The sequence below is a fragment of the Symphalangus syndactylus genome, chromosome 13 (genome assembly GCF_028878055.3).
Source record: "Symphalangus syndactylus isolate Jambi chromosome 13, NHGRI_mSymSyn1-v2.1_pri, whole genome shotgun sequence".
NCBI lineage: Eukaryota > Metazoa > Chordata > Mammalia > Primates > Hylobatidae > Symphalangus > Symphalangus syndactylus.
This window is the reverse complement of record NC_072435.2, coordinates 76,972,558-76,989,285: the sequence shown is the minus strand read 5'-3', so window position 1 is coordinate 76,989,285 and position 16,728 is coordinate 76,972,558. Positions and strand designations below refer to the sequence as shown.

Sequence of the window (16,728 nt, the reverse complement as noted above, 5' to 3'; positions counted from 1 at the left end):
TGCCTGCAATTTGTTGCATTTCTTCTTCAGATAGTGAATAAGTATTTATGTTTTCTTCCAAGTCACCATATGCATGCCAAGAAGTCCTCCCTATTCTTTTCTCACACCTCAATTCATTCAAGAGAGCATCGTTGTTAAAAATCATTGCCTCTGGAATCAGCGTCTTTGGTTTGAACACTTATTAGCTGTGTGACCTTTGTTAAGTCATTTAAACTCTGAAAGACCCAGTTTCATCATCTTGAAATGGTGGAAATAATAATGGCTAAGAGAGTTAGGATGTTACCTAATGCGGCAGTAGCGCTCTTAGCATGGTGTCTGTTTTAGTAAATGCTTAATAAATGTTAATTATTATGTTATTCAACCAGTTCCTGGAGACACTTACCTGGTATGCATTCAAAAATAAAGTACAATCTGGCAATATGAAATACCCAAACTAATTGTCACACTATAAAATTTAACACCACAACCCCTGTCTGTTATAATTTTAACACCACATTTCTCAAAATTCTTCCTCATGTTGTTCTGCAGATTTATGTGCTTTTGGACTGAAAAATCCTTAAAGTCAGAGAGCATGTCATGACTCTGAATGCTATGAAACCTGTGACCTTGATTTACTCCTCATTGTGTCCTCCCATGAAGTGTACAGTGCCTCAGCCACAAAATTTGCTCAACTGCTCTTTTTTGAAGGAATTAATTGTGTGGCTTAAGGAAAACTCAGATTCAGGCTGGCCTATACCCAAAGTAAAGAAATAGATATTTCCCCTTTTTTTGTTTTAAAGAATAATTTAAAAGGACACATTTTGGCTTACATAGGAAAGATTTGTAAAATTGGTCTGTGTGTTTCCTGCTTTTTCTATGCCTCCCAGGAAATTTACCCTGTAATGTTGCCAAGGAAACACTAACCGCTTAAGTCTGGTTGAGGAGGAAGATGCCTCATTAACAAACTCAGCTTCATTATTTGGATGCTTGCCTTAAGGAGCTGGTATTCGGTGATGAAAGATTGTTTCCATTAAGCCTTGTGTGAAAAAGTGAATGATTTGTTTAAAATAAATTTTATCTTCTATTACTTATTCCCAGTGCTGTGAACCAACATACTATGAGATGTTACATAAAAATAAACATTGCTGATTTTTAGTTTAACATATTTGAACCATTTATTAATGCCAGACATACATGTTAGGTCAAATTTTCAAGCATTGATTTATTGATTGTACAATGATTAAGGGGTCAGACCTTTAATTGGAAGCATTGGCAGTATTTAACCAGAGGATGAACTTAATGTATTGTCTATTGACATTAAATAATTTTGCATTTTTCCTTCTGATGTACTAGAAACCATGTAACATATAGAAACTTAGTACCTCAAGAGATGAGAAAATACAGAGTTGAGGAGTTTTTCTTTCAGGAGGATGTCTCATTAGTGATATATGATGGAACAGAAAATACACTAGGCTTGAGTTATAACACTTGGGATTTCAAAGCTTCTTTCGAGCATTCACCAGCTGTGTGATTTGGGGCAAGTCATTTATTAGTTTATTCACTCAGGCATTTTATAAAGATTTATTGGGCAAACATTATTGCTTTGAGCCATGCTTTCAAAGTGATACAGTTATACAAAAATAAGACACACTTCACCATATGTACTCTGAGATTCAGCTTTTTATATATATAAAAATAGTATCACGTAATTTATTCATTCATTCAGTAATTATATTATTCAATAAGTATTTATTGAGTCTCCACTGTGTGGCAAGCTGTTCTATAGGCTGATGATAGGTATTCACCTCTTGCTGGACTCTTGACCACATTGTTCTTGCACCTTACTTCTTTAGGTTTAAGGGTGGTTACAACGTCTAGCTGTTGCTAGTCCCCATGTACCACCATTTCTCTGGATCCTGTAAACTATCCATACCTCTGTAAATCATACCTTTATTAAATGTTCTTCTGTATAGTCTCTGAGTTTGTCAGTTTGTTCAGGTGGGACCTTGACTGATTTAGACAATTAGTTAGGGAAGGTCATTCAGAATTTTGGTATGTAAGCTAAGATCTGAATGAAGTGGGTGAGTTAAATAGGAGGATATCTAGTGCTATGGTTTTAATGTTTGTCCCCTTCAAACCTCATGTTGAAATTTGACACCTAATGTTGGAAGTGGTGCCTACTGTGAGGTGTTTGGGTCATGGGACAGATCCCTCATGAATAGATTAATGCCCTCCCTTGGGGGTGAGTGGGTTCTCTCTTTATTAGTTCCCATGAGAGCTGGTTGTTACAAAGAGCCTGACACCTCCTCACTCTTTCACACAGCTGGCTCCCCTTGGCCTTCTGCCATGGGTGGGGGCAGCCTAAGGCCCTGCTCAGATGCAGAAGTCCAATCTTGAACTTTCTGGCCTCAGAATTCTGCACCAAATAAACCTTTTTTTTCTTTCTTTACTTTTTATTACTGAGCCTTAGGTCATCCTTTATAGCAACACAAAATGGACTAGGACATCTAGAAATGAGCATCCTAAGACGCAGGAAAAGCATGGGCAAAGGCCCTGAGATAGAAGCCAAATTTTGAACTTTTTTTGGAATAATAATGAGGCCGTTGTGTCTGAGAAGGCAGGACGGAGGGAGAGCGGCAAAAGGTATTGTCAGAGAGATAGCCAAGAGCTAGATCATACAGGGCATGGCAGAGCATAGCAATAAGTTTGTGTTTTGCTTTAAGATTGCTGGGAAACCGTTTAGGGTTTTGGTCAAGACAGCAATGTGATCTAACTGACAATTTAAATGGATTGTTCGGCTACTATGTGGAGAATATATAGGGGAGAGGGAGATAACAAATTCATGGACAACAGTTAGAAAGCTATATATATATATATGTATTTTTTTCAGTTTATGTGATAGATATTATTGATATAGTACAAGGGATTAAGATGACAGGAATGAAGGTAGTGAGATGTAGTCAAATTCAAGTAGTATTTTTACAATAGACTTATTAGGATTTGCTGATGGATTTGGACGTGAGCAATGGGGTGAATGGTGATGTTATTTAATAAGATGGCAATTACTGGGATGGGAACCTAATTTAAGGGAAGAGTTGTGATGGAATCAAGAGTTTAATTTTGCATTATTGCATGTTACATGGCTATAATACATCTAAGTTGAGATTGAAGTGGCAGTATGGATCTCAGAGGACAGGTTGAAGTTGAAGATAGAAATTCAAAATTTATCAGCATGCATTATATTTAGAGCCACAGTACTAAATAAAATCATATAGTGGGTGAAAATAAATGAAAGCCAAAAGTGAAAAGTATTTCAATAAAGATGAAGTAGTCAGCTGTGTTGACTGAAGCTTAGTGATCAAGAAATATGATGACAGAACATGAAAAATTAAATTTGAATGATAGGATGTCATTGGCAACCTTGATAAGAGGAGTTGCAGTGATGTGGTGGGCACAACAGGGCATATTAACAGAAAGTAGGGGGAGAGGGGAATTTTGAGAAATTTTTCTATAAAGGAGATGAGAAATGCTTAATTTCAATGTTTTGAATACAATAAATTTTGTGAAGTTTTAACATATATATAATACTTCATTAAATATTTTAAAGATTTGAAATAATTTTAAATATAACCATTTGATAGAAATGGTCATTTTACTATTTCACATTGATTCCACTGATACTGATTTTTTTATAGACTGCTTAAATGAACTCTTATGTACTCTATATTGAAATATGATAACTGCTTAAATGAACTCTTATGTACTGTATATTGAAATATGATAACTTTTCCCAAAGAATCTATAAACTAGTCCCAAATTACAAATATGCATGCATTAGTTTGCTAGGGCTCCTATAACAAAATACCACAGACTGAGTGACTTAAACAATATAAATGTATTTTCTCACAGTTCTAGGGCTGGAATTCCAAGATAAAGGTGTTTGCAGATTTTATGTCTTCTGAGGGCACTCTCCGTGGCTTAGAAATCGCTGCCTTCTTCTTGTGTTCTCGTATGGCCTTTGCTCAGTGTGCACACATCCCTGCTATCTCTTCTGCTTCTTATAAGGACACCAGTCATATTAGATCAATCTTCTTAATCACCTCATTAGAGACCTTACATTCAAACACAGTTACATTCTTAGGTACTGAGGGTTAAGACTTCAACATTTGAATTTTCAGGGAACATAATTTAACCCATAACAGTGCATAAATCTGAAATTTTAAAATGCCCATAATTGACAATTATTATAATGTTTTAAGTATTTTCGTATTACATTAAGTGACTTTTTGAACAAGTGAAAGCTTAAAACCTGATATTAACTTTAAATATAACTCGCAGGTTTGAAGATATCTTGGGTCTTGTGGCATATGTGATGCTAGAGTCAACTAACTCTTTAGAATTTTATTTGTTCATTCTTACTGTATTCGATAGCCAAATTATTTTATCATATTGTTCTTTAACATAATTGGCTGATCCTGCTCTTCAGGGATAAAAATAAGAATCCAGCAACAGCTCTGGGAAAGACCTGAAATCCTAATATCCTTTTATTTTTTTCACTTGCACACAAAGGAAGCAAGACTTACAGTATCTGAACTTAATGGCTTACACTGAGAGCCACGTGATTAATCCCTATAGCTCCATCATTCAAAGTGTTTGTCAAAGGAAGAATATGCCAATTCTTGGAGCAGGAGGCCAGGGAGCAAAGGTGCAGGCGAACAACCAGTAGTACAAATGCAGTGCAATGTAGGCTCCTCAAGTCTGAGAATGCCCTAAGTCTCGCTCTACTTAGAGCTCTGACACTGATCACCTCACTCTTCCTGGAGCTCAACCTTCCCAAGCTTTAAGACTTCTGATTCACTGGCCATCCTTGGTTTACTAGGTTTTCATGCCAGGATCAGAACTTTCCAGTGTTGAAAAACTGAATCTGCACAGCTGTGTTAAGGACTGGCTAATAACCCCACTTAGGTTTTTCACACCTTGGAGAGGAAAATGAAGCTTTCATTATCTGAAATGATGTTTAAGAAATGAAATTTCTTATATAATTAATAGATACTAGTTTATTTCATTCATCATTGATGATAAAAATTCATATGATTGAGTATACCAGTGTGAAGCAGCATGCAGTCCCTGAGCAACAACATGGGGTAGGTGCTTGCTACACTTCTACAGATTCGAGTGATAAGGAGACGATTAATCCAAATGGATTTATGTTTGTTACTTACACAGTCAGCATAAGGAAGGCTACCATTGTTTTAGCTCCTCAGGTCCCTAGAAAGGCCAGGATTCAGATGAGACAAGTGAAGTGCTTAGGGCACAATATTTAATAAGGTGCTCACTATCAAGATTATACAAGTGCAGGTCAGCAGTTGTATGACCCTAAGAACCAGCACCTACTTAAATTTTGCACTATAGGCACCTCACTTACCTGCTCTAATTCTGACCCTGGTCCCAATTTCCACTGGACAACACTGAACTGGATGGGTCAAATGATAGGCAACAAGAGAAGTGGGCTATACTGTTAGGGAGGAGCCAATTCCATACTGCACCTAAGTGGTTTGATAGCCTGAAGATGGACCTGGTGTAGGGAGGTGTGAGGTGAGAAGTCCCATGCCTCACTGGTGTGAGGGAGGCAAATAAGAAATAGCTATGTAAAAGCTCCTCATAAGACTGCCTCCTTTGCCATGTTCTGGGAGGGTCACGGGATATTCCACCAAGATTTACCAGCCTGTGGTTTAGCCTTGCCTGCATCGCCAACATAGATATGTGCAGTGTCACCAGGGTACCAGGGTGAAACTGTTCACTAGGACTGGTAATTAAAAAAATACAGGTTTGGAGTCCTATGTATATGTTTTATAACCCATTTCTTAATAGCTCTATGATACTGTATGAGTTATGTAAACTAACCTTTCAAGTGAGAAAATAATTAACTAACATAAGTTTATTATGGCGTTAATGTCTACAAAGCACTTATAAGAGTACCTAGCACATAGCAAGTGTTCACTGAGTAGTAGCTATTTTATTAGCTATTAGATACAAATGATGACCTCAACATGGTATGCAATATGGTTAAATAAATTCTGTAGCCTAGTTAAAAATAAAATTATGTTTTGAGTGTTTTAATCAAACAAATAATATTTTTACAATAGTAAGTCAAAAAACTTTCTAGGAAGTCAATGTTTATACTATTTGATGTCCCCTTTTGTTGTTATCTATATAAAATATATTGAAATAAGAAAATAGACACATTTGTCAAAGATTTTACTTATACTTTGCAGATAAAATATTCAACAACCATCAAAAATATTGACTCACTTTTAGTTATCATTTGAAAACTATGTAGTAATCATATGTCCAGAGTTCCTCAAAGTATTTGTTTTGTCTACTAATTTTACAACATAAATGCATCCGTGCACACTTATGTTCATTATGCACACCTGAGAAAATTCCTTTTGCATGAACTGATAAGCCATGTTTAACTTGGACCTCTCTCCAAGTAGGATACTCTTTTTCAACTTACACTCAAAATAGAACATGAACTCAAACATTTTTTTTACAATTGAATGATTTACATTCAATTTACAACATACCCATTTAGAGATAAGAATATACATCTGTATACTATTTAGAGCCGTTAATTCATAATTTGTTTTAAATTCAATGTGTTAAAAACTACAAAATTTATTGACCTTTTCATTCATCTTCTACATTCTTCTTTCTCATTTTTTCTCGACATGTCAATCACAAAGAGCTTAAAATTTTAAAAATCTGAAACTTGCCACAACTTACTTAGATAAGAAATCTTAATGATCAAACTACAAAATATGAGAAAATGCATTGACTAAATTGCTAAAATACTTGTTATCCACATCAGTTTCTCTATTATCCCTCTGATAGCTTCATTAAAAAGTATATCATTAATATATGCCTTTCTACAAAGAAAGACATGTATTAACTCCAAATGCACTTGATATCTTTTTTTTCATTTTAAGTATAATTGGAAATAACATTTTACATGAACAGAAACTTGTTTCAGTATGGTCATAGCAGAAATATTATCAAACAGTGCAAGCTGTGTGTCTTATTTTCTGTAAATCTAATATTTTAGTCATTTTACTACCTAATGTTGTTCATTCCATGAGATTTTAAGACAATTTTAAGTTATGTTTTATCTTTGGATTTGATAAGGATATTAATATTCCTTGCCAATTTATACATGTGTTTGATGCTTTGTTTTAATTATACAAAGACAAAATTAAGTGACAATAAGAATGCTAAAGAACATGTAAGATCAGATAATTTAGATGAGTTGATTTTTTTTATGTTGGGCATGATGTTGGAATAAAGCATTTGAACAGGATGGAGAGGGTGGGCCTTTTACAAATAGACCCAAAATGCCAATATAATTAGGATATTTTTACTTTTCAGAGCCAGAAATCTATCTTAAGCTGAATTGCAGGCAGAGAGAACATCTCATTTCAAACATTCCTCAAATGATACAATCAAGGACTTAAACTCTACCATTATGTTTTTCAGATTCTATATTGCCTTAATTCTCTGGCAGTTCCCTACAATATTTGAAGCAATTTTTATTAGCCTCTTTTGTAGCTAGAATGGGAGAGGGGAAGGAGTAGTTCCTCAAAAGGATTCTTGGTAGAGAAAATATATATATATACATTTCCATTAGAAAGGAGACCATTTAATAATTTTCTTGGTAAGTACTCCTTGTCATTTGTGACCTTTAGTAGACTATGCATGAATAAATTCATTACCCATTATGTTCCTATTCAAAGTTAGCATTTCAGATAGAAACAGTTATAACACCATCCTTCCCTGTCCCCTTCCTTGAATGTTTCCATCACGTGTTCATCCCAGCCCCATATTGTATTATTAAGAGTCCTCACTTTTTCAATATAAGGGGAAAATCATCTGATTAAGTCCTAAGTGAATTAGTAGCATAAGTCCTCTTAATTATATCAAAATATTGGCCTTTTTCCTCATCATAGGCATTTAAATTTCTATTACTTCAATCGGGACTTAATTATCTTTCTTCTTTTCTTTCTTAATGCAACTATATTTCCCCCTTCTTCATCCCTGTCTTTCCAACTAGATGCAAACAGATAAGAGGTGATCAGAGTCATAAGAAAGAACATTTTTAGCGAAGAAGTGTAACCATTCGATTTAACCCAAAACTCCTTTCCAGCAGCCTTTTAGCAGAGATTTGTGTTTTTTTCATTTGGGAGGGATGAGGGACAGTTTACAACTTAAATCAGCTGCAAACACTAAAAACCTGGGTGATTTTACTTTAAAACCTAGAATTGCAACTTCTTTTGAATAAGTCATATAATCATTAGTAACCCTGGAACCAAAGCCTTAGAACTTATCAGGCTGAGTTGTAGTTGTCCCTATAAACAGGTCACAGCCTGTATAGCTTATCACACCATTACCTATTTCTCCATTTATAAATTTAACAACTATAGTCATTACTCAAGCATGACCTTCTGTGGTTACCTATTAGAGATTAAAAATCGATCTCTTTATATTTTTATACTCTATGTGTAGAAACAGAGTAGACCATAGTTATAATTTTTAAAATTTGCAACAACATGGATGATCCTGGATAATATTAGGTAAAATCAACCAGGCACAAAAAGATAAATGTCACCTGTTCTTACTCATATGTAAGAGCTATAAAAAAAAATGATCTCATGGAGGTAATTAATAGAATGGTGGTTACCACAGACTGGGAAGGCTAGTTGGGCGGTGGTGAAAAAAGATTTGGTTAATATTTTTATCTACAGTTAGATGAAATGAGTAAGACATAATGTTCAGTAGCACAATAGGGCGACTATTGTTAACAATAATTTATTGTATATTTCATAATAGCTAGAAGAGTATATTTGGAATGTTTCCAAAGCAATGAAATGATAAATGTTTGAGGTGACGGACCTAAATTTGATTATTACACATCAAATACTTACATCAAAATATCACATGTATGTCATAAATAAGTACAACTATTATGTATTCATAAAAAATAAAAAAACGTTTAAAAAATTTTTAGGTTACACATTTTCCATGGGTTTAATATTTTTGAAAATAATACGTTAAACTGAAGTTTTCTTAAATTTTCTTTTTTCTGCTCTCACTTCAGCTTTTCAGAGATGAAACATCTGCATATTTAAAAAAATTTGTTTATATGTTTTTCTTTTCATAGACTGTCCAGAGTTGGAGAGAATATCTAGATCTTTAGATGTAGACTATTTGTATAGTATTACAGTGTCCAAGATGGCAAAAAAATAATAATAAAATAGCTGATGTGCCTTAACTTTGCAGCTAAATAAATTATTACACTGTGGGACTGGGGGATTCTTCATGCTGTTGAGTAGCACTTTACAATCAACACCTCTCCCCTTTTCAGGATATCGAATCCCTAACAGGAGGGCTGGCTGGTTCTAAGGGGGCTGATCCACCGGTAAGTTAGATTCTTCGTTAAATTTAACTGTTGATGAATTGAATTGTGTACACACCAGATCATCAGTCGATTGCTTGTATATTATTTGTCATATGCAGGTACTTTTTATAAATACAGCTATTATAGAAACTAATAACAGAAGTATGGAATTGCTTTGAGGTGTGGTCTGGTGTTTTTATTAAAAAGTTTTAACAACTTATAAAAACTTATCTCAATTTATTGGCTTTAAAAATAGGAATAAAATATTAGAATATCTCAGTAATTTATGTTCTAACTGGAGAGTTTATTTTTCTAAATATGAGTATAGTATTTGGGTTGCAATATATTTTCTAGTTACTGAGAAAAATTATGTCCATGTGATAAATAGTATTGACTCTTGATATTGTTCTTTTCTACTTAATTCAGGAAGCTTCCAGGAAATTAAAGTTTATAAAGTGTTCTAAAGTTTCTATGAATTATAATTTATAAGCAGTAACAAAGCTTGATGTTCTATTATTGGAACATCTTAGTCCTTTCTGTGATGTCAGATTTCAGAAAACACTGATAGAGATGACATCCCTATGACTTCGTGCTTGAGATCCAAAATAAATTCAAAGAGTATATCTAAAGTAATAAGACAGATTCAAGTTATATCAACAAATAGTCAATGCATACATTTTTATCATTACTTCCTTTTTATTTAGCAAAATGAAATTTAATGAGGAACATACAGAACTCAGTGTTATCATTTTTTAGCTATTCTTCACATAGGCATGTAGGTGAAGTACTTTAACTCCATTAAAACACCAATGAGTTGTTAAAGAGATAACTTTCTTTTCTAGCTCTTTCTCTCCTGTCTCTGTTGTGTCTCATGGTGTTATCTAATTTTCATCAAGTTGCTCCCAAAGTATGGCTAAAAAACATAGTATAGTCCTTTTCCTTCTTTTTATTTTTATCATAAGTATTTATGTGGAAAAATGTATTGGCTGCAGACAGCTGCTTATATTTATCCCCTAGACCTATTACATTACAATGTAAGGCAAGGTGAAATGTAAGCCCACCTGGAAAGTATATTGACAGGATTAATGACCAGTCTTTTACTTAAGTATTATAGGTGAGTGCTTATGTGATGTAATTTTACCCTTCTGCCTTGCACAGTGCTTGCCCATAGAATTCAACTTACATCAGAAAAGTTGATTTACTACCTTCAAAATACTTCCCTCAACTGTTCACTGATTCCTGGAAGAATTCTACAGTTAGAGATTAGTCAGTTTCAAAGGATTTGTCCCTTGTTCAATGCAAAATAAAATATCTGTCTTCTGCCAAGTACTGATAAAGATCTTATCCATTATTTACATGTTAAAATAAATTAGTTTGTCATACCCTCTAAGAAAGCATGTTTCTAAACATGAAAGATTGAATGGGTATGTGGCCTAGTTGTTGAAAGAATCCTTTTGCAGGGAGAAAATAAAGGTCACAGAAAGGAAAAATGATATCCTGAAGGCAAACCACATCAATGTCATTCCCAATAAATAAAAGTGAATAGGCATGAGTTATACAACTTTCTCTCTCTCTCTCTCTCTCTCTATATATATATATATATATATATATACACACATATATATGTATATATAGTATATCAATCTATATATGTATACTTAGATAAATAGGTAAATTTTTTTCTTTTAAAACAACTTATAATATTGTGAAGAAGATAGGAGTTCTTTCTTGGCTGTGCTATACCATGATGATTATTTTATACTTATGTTTTCTGAAGTTTCAGTGATTATGCTTATTTTATAACATTTTGTAGAGTGGAAAACATTATGAACATTTCAGAGTGCATAAGGGCTTAGGTAATCTAGGGGTTCATTAGTACACATTAATTTAGTGTCTCCCATTGTTAAGGAACTATCTAGAACATACTGCCTGGAGCTATGTAACAGTCATTTTCTTTAGCCCTAAGTATCTAAGGTATCTAGGTAGTTAGCCCAATAGTATCTAGGGTTACTTCCATCATTTAAGAATAAAGCAATGAAAGAAGCTATTGTTTTTGCCTCCAAGTTAGAAAACTGAAAGTCAGATTAAATTATACATAATCTAAATCAATTTCAAGTTTTTAAAATAATTTTTTCCTTTTTAAAATTAAAAAAAAATTTTTTTGAGACTGAGTCTCATTCTGTCTGTCACCCAGATGGGAGTGCAGTGGCATGATCTCGGCTTACTGCAGCCTCTGCCTTTTGGGTTCAAAGGGTTCTCCTGCCTCAGCCTAGCGAGTAGCTGAGATCACAGGTGTGTGCCAGCATGCCCGACTAATTTTTGTATTTCTAGTAGATACAGGGTTTCACCGTGTTGGTCAGGCTGGTCTCGAACTCCTGACTTCAAGTGATCTGCCTGCCTTGGCCTCCCAAAGTGTATTTTTTCCTTTCTTTAAAAAATGTCATTTTAATAGATCATCAAAATACTATTGTCTACTTCAAAAGCTATGCTTTTTCTAGAAACCATTCTATGATGATGTTTTCATTGGTAAGAAATTCAAAGTCTTATATTTTTTCATTTATTGAACAGAATACATCAAGCATTGAGTGAATGATCTAGCATAAGGATGCATAGCTGTCGAGTAATTTCTTTGCCAGTGTAATAGAAATCTCAGAGGTATCTTGAAATGTTAATGGTATGTTTAAAATTGCAAATTTTACTGTGGGTACACATAAATGTTATTTCTGAAGCATTAGAAAAAAGAGTGAAGTTTGTTATTTCAAATGGTAAGGCATATATAGAAGGTTGTGTCAAATTTGCAAATGTCATTATAAGTAAATTTGCATATCTGGTAAGAATAAATTTGAGAACTCTAGGACAATTTTGCATTAATATTTTAAACAGTAAGTGTTAAATAGATTTTATTGAAAATTCAAGTAGTCTCAGTTTTAATGTTAATAAAGAAAAAGAAAATTACTCATTCATGATTTTCAAGGGTGATTCAAAATTTTACAAATGGCCTGTTTCTGAAAAGGATTTTAATTCAGAAACTGGAAATTAATTGTAGCAGCAAACACAACTCGGAGATTTTTCCAAATCACATAATTATCTTAGAAAATAAATGCTTTTATCATTGGAGAAAAAAATAGTGTCTGTTAAATATTAACTTAAAGCTGTCTTTGAAAATTATATCAAAAGATATTCTATATTTGGCATATGTTTCCCATTCATAAAAATTGGATCACAGATTAACCTCCAGCATAAGAGCATAGAATTTATTTACATAGAAGTACAAAGGAAAAGAAACTAGATAATCAAAGTTGAAAGTGTAAAATTCGTTATTAAATTAAATAGTGCTTTGTAAATATACCACTTTGTCATAGTGCTTTGTTTTAAATATGAGCAATATTAAAATGTAAAAAATTTGGGAACTGTAAAGAATCAAAGTGCCCCACATTGTCAGCCAACCCCTGGCAAGGCCAAGGTAAAGTATATCTATGTCTGCTACAGATGGCCAAGAGGACTTTGGTTACTGAAGTACTGGGGTGCAATGCATGAACTCTGTTATATATCTGTAAGCATGAACCTGCTATCTGGAGAGCTGTAGTTGTGCTGGTCGGTGTGTAACCAGCAGTGTGAAGGATCCCTTCCTTTGTTGAATCCATGAGCCAGTAAGAGAGAGGTGTAATTTTTAAGACAACCCCTGCCCTGGTGCCAGAATTGTCTGTAGACTGTGGACTAGGTGTAAGTCAACAGGTAGGATTTAGTGGATCAGCTTGGCCATACGAGTTAATTTTAGTGATAATAGACTCAAGCAGAGTCTGTATATACACAATGAGAGGTGTTTCTCTTTGCAATTTGGTTTAGGAAAATATTTTAATTGTTATGTAGCTATTTACTTTCTTATTATTTCTGATGTTTTTTAAGGGCCGATATTGACAAAAATCTAATAAAGAGACTACATGAGATACATTGGTCAAACGTGAAGATGTTTCATTGTATTTCACAAAATGTTATTATCAGGATTTAAATTAAATCTACTTCATTGCGTCATGTAGTAATTATAGCAAGAATACCACTGAAGGTATTCAGTTTCTTCCTTGTTCTCTTTCTATTTATTTCTTTGGAATAATAAGATCTATACATTTTGCTCCCTATAGAACTTAATACTTTTAAATGTTTTTTAAGTTTGTTTTTTTTCCTAAATGCTAATGGTTCTCTTTATTTCTAGAGTGTGGTGAATAAGTGATTACCCATCTAATTCATATCCTTGGGCTTGATATACACACTGTCCTGAACATTCTTAAGCTCTCTTAGGTTTTTTTTTTCCCCACCGAGGAAACAGAATTGTACTTTCTGTTCTCATTTTAATTGTCTTCCTGATGGTCCTTAGCAATTTAGATAAACACACCACAGAATTTAAAACAACTTCAATTTTCTGAGTGTGCTGTTTAAACCAAATTATATATATTTTAAATTGTAAACGGTCTTAGAGTTTAAAAATCTACAAAACTGATTTTAATTTGATTATTCAAAAGCGACAAGGTTTTACTCATTTACTTCAACAGATAATAAAATAACATTAATCTGAATCGTGTCCTAATTTAAATTATTTCAACCTTATATTGTTATATTTCAACCTTATATTGTTATATTATTTCCTTTCATTTTCCTATTTGTTTATTTCAAATTCAGTGTATATTTGAGTGTACATTATGTGCTAGGCTGTACTATAGAATTTGGTTAGGTTTTGGAGACACTGATAAACAATACACAGTTTCTCATTTCAGAATCTTACAATATACTTGAATGGACAGTTTGGCAAAAACCAATTATAGCATCATGTAAGCACAGGATGAGATGAAAGCAAGTAAGAGTATCACATAATCCAATTGATGGGAACAGAAAGGGACTAGAGAAACAAGCAAGGCAGATAGAAGAAAATAATTTCTTTCTTGCCAATTGTAGGATGAATTGAAGCTGCCAAATGAAGGGGGGACCATGGTATATTAAGCAGAGGAAACAGCATCTGCATAGGTAAAAACTGAGAAAATAACATCATGTAGTAAAGTATAAAATAATCTGGGCATGGCAGATAAAGGTGAGATAGAAGGCTAGAAAGTTAAGCCTGGGCAAGAATATGATAAATTACATGGAAGGAATTTGTACTTTATACGAAAGACCAAAGGGAAGCATTGAAGTCTTTAAACAGAAGAGTCAATGAGATCTTCCCTTTAGAAACATTTTCTTGTTACCAGTTGGAGAGTGAATTAGAGAAAAGACTAAAGCAAAGAGACCTATGAAAAGACTTGCAGTCATTCTTTCAAAGGATAGTGATGAAAATGATCATGGTGACTTTTTTTGTTTATCTCCCTAGATTATAACAATAACTGAGGGCAATATCACAAGAGAAACTAGACATTATTTTTTTAAAAATTAGATGATTAATAAAAGCCTATAAGGTGACAACAAGAATGGAGAAGAATGGATTGACTCATGAGATATTGAGAACATGGTGAACATGCAAGAATAGGTGGTTGTTTGGAAGCAGACTGAGGCCTATTGAGAAGTCAAGGCTGATACTGGAACTTTCTGGTTTGGCAATTGAGCAGATGAAGGTACCATTGATCGTGACAAGAAACCAATGAGATAGAGCATTTTCAAGGGGGAAATGAGGTATTCAGTTTTAGACACGTTAAGTTGAGCTGAATTGGGAATATATGAATGATTTGGAAATTTAAAGGTGAGATCTCATTTAAAGCTATTTATTTGGACATGCAGAAGACTTAATTAAAGCTATTGGAGTTGATGACATCATCCTCCCAAAAAACATATATATAGAGTTATAAGAGAGTTCAGAATAAAGCCTGAGAAAGAAAAGCACTTAAGTAAAGGTGAGAGGAAGAATGTGCCTCAAAAAAGACAAAACAGAGATGGGTCCAAGGATGGATACCAGAAATGTGAGAATCATTAATGCCAAGTTAAAGAGAGGATGGCAAGAGGGTTATTAGCAGTTTCATGATGTTGAGAGTTCAAAAACAATGTTCGTTGTATTTAACAAGAAGAAATTATCTTGGTGAGAGTAATTGTAGAGTAATTTAGGTAGAATCAAGTTTCCAGGGGCCTGAGAGATTAAATGGAAGACTAACAACTGTATTCAGTGACTGTAGAAAACTATTTTAAGAGCTTGGTTATGCAGGAAAGTCAGACGAAGCAATAGCCAATAGAGGAGATAGGGTTGAGGCACAATTATTTTAAGGAGAGAAGATTTGAGTGTGTTTTGTCATTACCTGTGTTCTCGGTTTAAGCATTTCAGAACCAAAACATTTCCAGGTACTAGTAAATTCCAGATTGTGGTCATAGACATGGGTGATGAAATAAAGAGGGACTGAGGCTAATTGGAATTGATGATATTAAGGAACTGGGAGGCCACAGTGTTGGATGAATCCTTTTTGTGGTCCCTGCGATGTTTTCTATCTACATTCAGGCCCTTGATGGCCCAATCTATTTCCCAGCATAAGTGCTACTTAAATAATAATAACTGAAAAATTTATATTTCTAGGTTAGATCACTCCCTTGAACTTCAGATTTGGTATATGACTAAACATTTGACATGTCCACGTGTATATCTGATAGGAATTTAAAACATAACAAGTTAAAAATTGAACTTCTGATTCCCTCTATCACTCTTACAAACCTCCTGCTATTTTCCCCCTCAGTTAAGGGCTACTTCATGCTACCCTTCTCAAAAGCCAAACACTTAAAGTCATAATTGGGCTCTGTCTTCACAATTTATTTAGAATCCTCCAAAACTACCACTGTGTTTAAAGCCACCATTCTTTCTCACATGCCCAGTCTCTATGAACCAAGAAGGACAGGTTTTATGAAATGTAAATTGCAACATGCTACATTTAGCCTTAAAGCTGTGTTAGCTTTCCATCACAATAAAATTCCCAAAGCCCATGGGGTGGTTTCTGAGACTCTTCATTACTTCCTTCCCTTACGATGATTCTAGGAACTCACCTTCTACCTTTTTCTCCATAGCTCATCCACTTAGGCTGCACTAGCCATTGCTGTCCCTTTACCCAGGCAAGTTTATTACTGGTAAGGGACAATACACTTGCCATTTTTCCTTCTTTGTGCCATGCTGTCCCCTCAGATATCCTCATGGCTTACTGCCTCACTTTCTTTAGGTCTTTGTTTCATTGTCACTTTAACAGAGTTTTCCATGAATACCCAGTATTATTTTTTCTGACCCTATAGAATGATTGTTTATATTTTTCTACTAGAATGTAAACTTTACATAGTTACAGGCCTTG

The 16,728-nt window shown here is 34.0% G+C and overlaps 1 protein-coding gene across 11 annotated transcripts in view; it reads left to right on the top strand.

Annotated features, from left to right (window-relative positions):
- The window catches only part of PPFIA2 (PTPRF interacting protein alpha 2), a 516,856-nt gene that overhangs the window by 76,522 nt on the left and 423,606 nt on the right, over positions 1-16,728 (top strand). For 10 of the 11 annotated variants that reach the window (XM_055236863.2, XM_055236852.2, XM_055236853.2 and 7 more), the window contains one exon: positions 9,398-9,451. The exons of the other annotated variant lie outside the window; for it this stretch is intronic. In XM_055236863.2, the coding sequence (XP_055092838.1) occupies positions 9,398-9,451 (54 nt within the window). The remainder of the gene's footprint in view (positions 1-9,397; positions 9,452-16,728) is intronic. 11 annotated transcript variants of the gene reach the window in all.